This window comes from Zychaea mexicana, assembly GCF_025766255.1.
Source record: "Zychaea mexicana strain RSA 1403 chromosome Unknown BDB00scaffold_42, whole genome shotgun sequence".
NCBI classification, from domain to species: Eukaryota; Fungi; Mucoromycota; class Mucoromycetes; order Mucorales; family Lichtheimiaceae; genus Zychaea; species Zychaea mexicana.
Genome location: NW_026516705.1, coordinates 165,400 through 175,211, shown reverse-complemented (window position 1 = coordinate 175,211; position 9,812 = coordinate 165,400). Strand labels below are relative to the sequence as shown.

General features: G+C 40.6%; 1 protein-coding gene across 1 annotated transcript; it reads left to right on the top strand.

The window, feature by feature from the left end:
* Positions 1–3,112: 3,112 nt before the first annotated feature.
* On the top strand, positions 3,113–4,652 carry BDB00DRAFT_957719 (uncharacterized protein; the record flags this gene model as incomplete). The annotated part of the gene is made up of 3 exons (XM_053129670.1): positions 3,113–3,372; positions 3,655–3,857; positions 3,981–4,652. The coding sequence occupies exons 1-3, from the start codon at positions 3,300–3,302 to the stop codon at positions 4,650–4,652; spliced, it is 948 nt and encodes a 315-aa protein (XP_052979170.1). The 5' UTR covers positions 3,113–3,299.
* Positions 4,653–9,812: the final 5,160 nt, after the last annotated feature.

Genomic DNA, 9,812 nt, shown 5'->3' with positions numbered 1-9,812 from the left:
CCGATTGTTGAACCTCATTGATCAATGCTAACCACGCGTTGGTATCGTACACCGACTTTTCAATACGTTGTTCCAGCCTTTCTCTTTTAAGCTGTGCTTTATTGACTGGTTCTACTACAGGAGCATTGACAGCGACAGCAACATTGGTAGGAGTTGCTCCTTGAACATTTTCTGGTTTGGGTTGCAATGCGCTGGGTGGAATCTGCCATGAAGCAGGCGAACTGATGAATGACGCCGTAGTTGTTGTTGCTGTTGCTGCTGGTGTCGCTGCAGATGCTGGTACTGGAATATCTTGCTGCATCGGATCGTCTTTTCCCTCTTGTTGTTGTTGAGAATCGTCATGATTTTGCTGTTCAGGATGTTGTTCTGAAGGTGGCTGTGATAATTCCTGTGGATGAAAATCTTGTTCGTTGGTGTCATTGACCGTATCATCAGCATTCATACGAATGTCGTCAGTCTGTGTTCCTTCTTGGGCATCATGAAACTGTTCATGTTGCATATTTGTGTCCTCTTCAGTTACTGGTGCAGCATTGACATCTCCAGTAATAGCACTCGTTTCATGATCCATCATTGATTGATCTTGCTCAGCGCGAGTGTGAGACGTATCTTCTTTTGGTTGTTCCTGTTGTTGATCCTGGTCACCCGTAGCAGCGGCAGCAGGAGCAAAATCAACGTTATCAATGGAGCCAGCACTGCCATCGCCTTCCGATTCTTGGTGTGGCGAAGGATTAGGATCATTCATTTGAGTGTCACTGTTATTATCGGTTGGCCCGTTAGGAGTTGGCACTTGCTCTTGTTGTTGAGTTTCTTCAGCTTGATTAGATTCACTCATGGCAACGTCCGAATTCTCATTGTTTTGCGCCTGAGACTCTCCTGCAGACGAAGAAGAATTTATTGAGGATTCCATGGTTTGGAAAAAAAAATGAAAATTAAAGAAAGAAAATAAGTTATTTTATTTGTTGCGTCACTTGGGTTTTAATGTATTTTGTTCAAAGTCCACTCAAGGTTAAATTTGAAGCACTTCATGGGCATGCAAGAATAAATGTCTCAAAGGCAACAGCAAATAGAGTCGAGATAGTAGCAGCGACAGATAATGGTCTGCTACTGGGATATACACTCACTGCTGATATGCGTCTAAAAACATGATCATGTAAAAAGGAATCAAAAAAGAAGCAAGACGACTATCAAGGCGATCATCAACAATGTGCCGAGTCACAAATACGCTCGTGCACCTTTCCCCTCATCTTTCTGCGAGTAAATAGAGATTGATAGCTACTATGACATGTATCACCACCCTGCCTCGTAATGTATCACTTATTTTTGTCCCCCACCCCCATTACTGCTACGTAGAAGTATCTCCGGGCAGCTTTTGTTTCATATAAAAAGACAATGAACTTTTCAAAGTATGTGAAATGTACGTAAATCTGGGCCGATTAATATTGCTGCTTTGACCACTGATGCTTCTCTACCTTTAACTACATTATAGCCTTCAGTAAAAAAAAAAAAAACTCGTTGTAATACAGCTGGCCGAGAAAGAAAAACAGCCAGAGGATAGCCTTTACAGTATTTGTTGCTAACATGAAAAAACATATGAATCATGTTAATATGTCACATTACAGCACCATGCCGTTTTTTCCAATAAGGGTATGGAATCAGCAGCTAAAAGTAGCAGCAGTAGTAGAGTACATTATATGATATTGTTGAGAATACCCACTTTTATGGCGACAACGTGAATTGGAGAAGCCCTTTCTTTCCCTCTCTCATGTGTATACTGGTGAAAAATTCAAAATCAACAACTCCTTTAAGGTTTCCTCGCGTCTCCTCCTTTTCAAGGTGGATAGCGGGACCCCTCATCTTCTCCCTTTCCCCTTGTCTTTCTCTCTCTCTAAGAAACGGCTGTGTTCATTGAAACGCATATGGTTTTTGTTACTGCGACATGAGAAAGAAAAGAAAAAAAGAGGGAAATATTCATTTTCATTTTTTCAGACTATTCATGCATATGTACTACTTCAAAAGGGAAGAAGATGTACACGAAAATGTCTCTCAAAGTGCTCTGCGGATATGTATCGAGATTTAAAACGAGTCAAGTAAAAGCTATCAGATGAAGAGAACAGCTCTAGCTGTTGTCCGTCGTGTTGTTGGAGAAAATATCTTTTCATTTAGCAGCAGTAGCACTTGTTGTTAGTATGTAGTAACCTTCTTTGAGCGCGTGCACATCAAGAAAAAAAGGTGTGTGTATGTGTGTGAATTTGGTCCCTTAATTTTTCTGATTTAGATGACTTCAAGCTTCTCAATGTTTTGATTCAAGTGCAAAAAGAAAGAGTTGGAACGAAAGATTTCAGTGCCATACAGTAGTCTTATTAGAATTTAACTTATGGCTGAGCAAAGAACATGTATTAATACTTCTAGCAAACAACGGGCCAAATGAAAAGCTCATATGAGGCATAGCAATTACGCTTAAAGTAACACAGACGAAGCTACAGCAAGCAACGATTAGTGAAAGCAACAAAAACAGGACATCGGGAACGAATGGTCTTGTTTTCTTTGCTTCTTTTTTTTTTTTTACTCCTTGGCTGGAAGGGGCAATGCAGTACCCTTTTACAGCACCAGGACTCTTGTGGATGTCATTTTTTCTTTTTTCCCTCTTCTTGCACCCGTATACGATTTCCTCGAAAAAAACGATAATAAAAAGGTTTGTTGAACAAAAAAGAGCTCTACTTATCCGAAAATTCTTTCTACTATCCTTGTTCTATCTCAAAGACGAAGAAGAGCGGGAGGAAGGATAATGGGAAAGCTACCTCTAGTTTTTACTATTACCGTAGTCGATACATTTTAAGAAGAACATGTTATCGAGTCAAATATCTTTAACAAGCTTTTTCAACTATAATCAGACCATCACATTTACAATGCTATATTCCTTTGATTTCGCCGCCCAAGTAACCCGTATTTGCATGGATGAAATACGACGAAGAGGTAAATCGCTGCTGTTACAGAGAACCATTATAAGAAAAAGCAATTGCTAAATGCTAAATGCAATGTACACTACCCACCCAGGTTTACATGAACGAAAGATTCTGCGCAAATCAGGTGAGAACACAATTTTTGCCTATTTGTTTGTCTATCAGTCATGCAGCAGTAGTGTGCATAACCAACACCACCACTGCCATTAATAAGGAGCAATCGACTAACATAACGTATAAACAGCACCAAGCAGCGTTTTGTTCCTCAAAGTTTTTAGAGAGCAAAGTTGTACTCCCGAAGATGTTGTCCACGTCAGCATTCATTCTGTAGCAACCTTAATGCAGGATACATTGTGGTGCAGTCAGGAGCGGATTGTGCCCAAGAACGTTTGGCGAATTATCAATTACGAGAGTAAGTCTTTTTTGATTTGTATATTCTTCCTCTCTTTACATATCAGTCTCTGGGGAAGAAGTGGAAGGCTGAAATAGTGAGTTGGCTCGTACCACAGAGGGAAGATGCAAAAAGAAGGAAGAGAGAAAGAGAGAGAGCGAAAAACAGTAATTTTTTTTTCAAGGGGGTTGGTTTGCTCTGGAAAAATAACAACGTTTTTTTTACGTTGCATAGCATGTACATTGTCAAGCCTATCAAAATTGCTCTCATGCAAAGGAGAACAGTTGCTAGTCGAAATACTAGACTTTCTGGTGGAATTGATGCAGCACAAAAACGAGAACTTGATGGATGCCTATCACTTGGGCGAAGCCATGGGCAAGGTGACTCTGGGCCCTGCTGACTGCGATCCGATCATTGCCGAAAAAGCCAGCCATTTTTTGACACGCATGATCATTGAGCACTCGAAACGAATCCATCTGGAGCACAAAAAACAATGGCTTGACCGTGTTGATTCAGGATTTGCCAGAATATCGACTGGCAGCACCAACACTACTAGCAGCACCAACACCAACACCAGCAGCAGTAACGACAACAAGAACAACAACGGTAACAAATATTACGAATGCGAGCCCATGTCGAAAACCGAAGCTGCGCGAGCCAAAGCAAAGTCATACGATCGATTGATTCGCAAGATCGAATACACCAGTAGCGACTGGGCAACCAACACAACCGGCATCCGAGCCATGCTCGATGACGACTATGAGCCAGAGCAAGTGGAGCCCGAGGAGCCCTGGATCTCCGTCTTTTGCACTCAATTGGGCGACTATGATCCAAATGCGTCGCCTTTAATGTTCCGCATCATTTCGGCGGCTAGCAAGCCCAAAGTACCCGTGCCTGCAGATCCATTTGCCTCGTCGTACTTGTTCCAAAAGAACAATGCCACCACCACCGAGTCACAGATCGGGCGCGCCTTCGCCGAGTTTACGCCCGTTTGCAACGTGTCGTACGATTTGCCGGGTGACCGAGACAGCTCCAAGGCTGCGCAGCTGTCGCACCTCAAAAAGATCAACCATTCGCTCTCACAGATGAAAATCAATCTTCGCAAACAACGCCCCCAAGGTTATGACAGCGAATACAGCAGCGTAGAAACGGTGCGCGCAGAAGAAGAGTATGATGATGAGTATCAACGCCAGAAGCAGCAGAAGCATGTCAAGAGCATGATGCGACGAGTGATGAAGATGAACTCTAAAAAACATCTTCAGCAACAGCAGCAGCAATACGGTGGTCCTATCTCGTCTTGAACTTTTTTTTTTCTTCTCTTAATTTTTCTTTAGTTTTCTCTTTCATCTTATGATATAAGTTTTTCAATTACGTTTTTTCTTACTACTACCTTATTTCTGCTCGCTCTATCGTTCTAACAGGACAACACATCTTCCTGATTTTTTAATATTAGCGCTTATCAATTCTCCTTATATTCATTGCTTCTCTTTCCTGTCCTCCTCTCTAAATTTATACAGCTAATCCTACCTCTTCTTTTCTTTCTCACGCTATACTGTTTTTTTTCTTCTTTTATTGTTTTTGTTTTCTCGTTTCTTTTCATTAGCTCGTCTTTTCTTCTTCTAATACAAAGACAATTAAGGTGCAATAGGCAGTTTAGGAATCCCAATTACTTTACCATTCAAATTTTTGTCGCATGATCTGCATGTAAACGACTCTAAGTTGTTTATTGTTGTTGTTGTTGGTTCGCATTTCACCAAAAGCGTTAACAACACACAGACTTGATCATGTACTGATGCAACAGATAGACCAATCAGATTACCAAAGTCTTTGTATATTTAAATTGACCATGCTCCTTGTCCGTTTTGCACCACCTGATCCATAAAATTTAACTAGTGTCTTTTGTCAATTGAGAAACCATTATCTATCCTGACATTTGCTGCATAGAGATGGGTGCATAGATGCACTTTTGGGAACTTGCTGTTGTTGATGTTGTTGTACAAGAAGGTAGACAGGAGTCATCAGGATGAAGGTCGACGATTAGATGCTGTTAATGTCAAGTAGCTATCATCTACATAGTCGTCAGCTAACGTACGAAAACCTTGGAACACGGCATGATTGTATGTTTACCTGAGGATCTCTCTATCTCCCAACATACATACATACTGCATCACACTCAATTTTCATCCACATCTCTACCATCATTCATTAGAATGATGTATCATAATCACCCAACAAATAGTAGCTCTCTGCCACCTGGCTTACAGTAATAATAGTGTAGATTTGACGTTTCTTGATACGAAATGGTATGAAACATTTCCACATTTTTGTTTATTTGTGCCTGCAGAAGACTGTCTATGTACTAAAATCACTATGCATTATCACTACTACATATGTAATAATCGGTGACAATACACATAGCAGCTAATTTGAATCTATTTTTTTCTTAGGTTTGGCTACTTGCTTGCTTCTCTATCACATTTCAATGAATAACCATTTGACAATATCATGGTTTACAAATTACAGTACTCGCCGGTTTCCAGAGCAAGGAATATACTTGATAGCAGTTGCTTCTGCTGCACATAGACATCACGATGGCATGTTAGCTTTTACTTTATCAGCTATATGTTTACACTATCATATGATAGTTTCATGAAAGGTAGTACTGATATGTACAACAATGCGTAACAAAAAAGATGATGATACAGTACTGTGAAAACCAACTTTTTCATTGCACTTCGCTTCCCACACAACTACAGTTATTACAAATCATCGGTTAAACTATATAATGTATACAATGAGAAATACACGTCATATTGATTCTGTCAGCCAATCGCTCTTAGTATGCTATAGCCTTCCATATTGACAAAGAAAATAAAATTGGGAGTGCTGCATTGTAATAAGGATTATATGACTGAAAAAGATACCACAGGTACAGTAAACCAACAAACACGCGTGAAAATTATCTAGTATTATGTGCTCACAGCACAAATTATATATTTGTTGTCCCGTCGATAATTATTCTGTTATAGAATAGGGAAGGTAGAGGTAAAGCGAGTGACACCAAACAAGACATCCAACCTGTTACTACCATCATAGAAGCAGGTTTTGTGATCTTGCATATTTTCTTTTTTGCTCTGATTGAAAGAGGAAAATTGCTTATCGTGATAGCAACTCATTGTGTTCTGCTAAGAAATCGCTAAGAAGTGATATCGGATTATTCACTTTAAATTTTTTCCGAAAAACAAAAAAAACATCATCCACATACAAAAACTTGCTTTTACGGTACATGTGTAAATCTGAAGCTGGACCGTCTTTTACTTGCGCTGCATCAAATGATTGATCTCATTATAAAAATGAAAAGAACATCCACCTGCAGAACTTTTGTTAAAAGTACACCACTTTTAAGAATTGCAGCATGGTGCCCCATGTTATATACGGGCCACTAACCCCCCCTCCCGTCTACTACAGTACTGTTTCTATTTCTTAATAAAGGGCAGACCAAAAACAGTAAACATAGATAATCCACGGGGACAAAAACTACATAGTTTTTTTTTGTTTTGAATGACTGATTCAATGTTGCCAGATGTTGTTCTGGGAGGTGCTGCTGTTGTTGCTCTACGTGATCAACTTTTCACATCATCATCATGAGTGCTCTGACCATCTACGTCGGTAGCTCTTCCGGACATCATCCAACATCATTTCCCCCCCCCCCAAACCCTTCCCCAACGCTCTATATGCTAAATCGAGCAATACAGAACCGGAGAAATGACGAGATAGAGAGAGAGAGAGAGAGAGGGCGTTAAAAAAGTAGGCGTATTATTTCCTTCAACAAGAATCGGCGATCTGAAAGAAAACAGATAAATTGCTTCAAGTCACGCTTATTTTTACCATCTCACTTCCTTGCGCCCCATTCTATCAACAATAAGAAAGATATGTGGGGGGGTGGGGTTATGTTAGAATACATGACTGGATACAACAGTAAAGTGTTGGTAAACTGTATACGGTGATTGAAATAGGAAAGTTCTTTGAAACGCACAGACCTGCATAATCCGACCGTTTTTTTATTTAAACAATGTTCCTTGTTGTTGTTGTTGTTGTCACAACGCAGGCGGAATGCAGTATTTACATTATGCAATCACGCATGCGGATTCTTATTATGTTGTGTGGTTCTTCTCAACTTCCATATTTCCCCGGATGCGAAACAAGTCCGTTGGGGGGGGTTATAGAAAAAAAAAAGAGTGTGTTTTGAAATTGTTGTACAGTATAAAAAAATTTGATTTTTCACGTTGTACATGAATAAAAAAAAAAGAGTTGTAGAGAATGGGAAAGAGAGAGAGAGAGAGAGAGAGGGGGGGGCCCTTTCAATGTCAAATGTTTGATGGGCTTGAAATCACGAGAATACCCGCGTCGTCTTTTGTTGGTTTTTTTTTTATACTGTGACACATGCTATGAATAGTTTAGCTTTCCTTGTAAGACCAACCCCCCCCCCCGATGGTAACTTTCCGCTTAAAGCGATGTCCCTTCATGTTGTGAGACATCATTCAAGCATTCTTTTTTGTTTGCACCTGACGCTTGAGTTGTTTGCACTCTCGCGTAGCACTTTTTTTTTTTTTTTTTACCTCCGTGTTGACGACTCGATACTCTGTCAACAGTAGCTCAATTATATAGCTAAGGGGGGGGGATCATGGGCACTCTTGAAAGCGAAAAGATGCCAGACCATGAGTACTATGTATTGAGAAGGGAGGGGGGTTATTGATGGATTTTGATGACATGAATGTATCTATACCTGGTATACAGGTCTACTAATCACGATACCAGCGATTGCAAATTGCTTTTACCTTGTACAGTAATGTCTTTATTACAAATCAAATCAGGAGCTGAAGCTTAAATACCAAGTTACTGGTCGTTGTCATAGAGATTGATTTTGTTGCTATGGTATCATCATCGTACTGCTTGTCATTGTTAATTGCAGCTGTAACTTCCCCCCCCTTCTTGAACAAAAAGCTTCGAGCGTGTCTTAAGGAACTTTTAGCAAACCATCAACTCTTTATTCTCTCTGGGTTGTTGTTTGTTGTCAAGTCCGGTAGAGAACGACCGACGAGACTTGCCCGCACTTCCCGGCAACTGGAGATATCTGTGGAACTGACAAATGAACACCCACCCCCCCCCCACCCGGGGAGTGATCGTACCGCGTGATTTGAGAAACAACTGTGTAGTATATACGCTATGTGTACTACCCGTAACACTTGTAGCTAGCACCGAGCCACGAGCAAACCACGACTCTCAGCGCTGTCTTTTTTTTTCCCCCAAAACTTTATCCTGCAAAAAAAAAAAAAAAAGAAAGTTTAAAGGGTTACAAAACGCCAAAAGTTGATTTACACACATAATGATGATGACACATTTGATGTTCTGCAGCACTACATACAAAATATCAGGGGGAGGGGGAGCAAAGAAGAGGAAGGAGGAGAGCGAATAAAGAAGAAGAAGAAGCAGCAGCATAACTTGACCATGATTTCATCTGTTGAATTATATGCATGGGTGATCAAATTACAATATTACGTACTTGGAGTAACGTTTTTTTTTCTTTCCCTGCTTCGTTCTTGATCTATTTCTCCTTCATTTACTTGCTCTCGCTTTTTACAGTTTTCGAGTGGCATACCACACTATACGCGCGCGCGCGGCGCGGAAGAAGGGCGTAATCCTGGTGTGCACGCGTGGCGTGACGGCGTTCGTGAGGGGGGGGGGTTCAATGCATTTTGTTGATGAGCGTGCTGCTGTGTAAGCTGTATGTGCAATGACGCTATGGATTGATAGTTGGGCTGGGAGTTGCAAGTACAAACACTCTATACATAGACGGTGCGTATTACGCAAAACTCATCTTTGCAGCAGATATTGCCTAAATAAAACACGAGATCATTTGATATAGAAATTCTCTTTTAGACGCAACAACAACTCGTCATGTAGTAGCGCATGGGCCCCAAGTTGTTGTTGTTGAACAAAGAACGCGAAAATCATAATATGCTGTGTGTGTGAACATTTTGCTTTGTGTGTGTATGTTTAACTATATACATTACGGGACATGGCATCCGAGCGATGACGGACGAGACGATGGGACATTGTTGTGTTGTCTTTGCCCGTGATGATCCATGTTGCTACTCTTGTCGTTTTCTCACTCTCCAAAGAAATAGATCCTTTCCTGTACATTTTGTTTGGTAAATAATAAAAAAAAAACTCAACCCCTTATTCTGATATGTCAATCACTTGTTGCTGCTGCTGGACGAAGCCGTGGCTACCCAAGATGTATTTCCTTGATCATATTCTCCTATAGAGCAGACAAAGAAAATTTCAAAAGATGTTGGGGCAAGCATACACCCCTAATCCACGGATTCGCAAGAGATCACTCTCTATGCAATCATCATTGGAATTTCTCAGTAGTCATCAGATGTCGTTTAATCATTTTT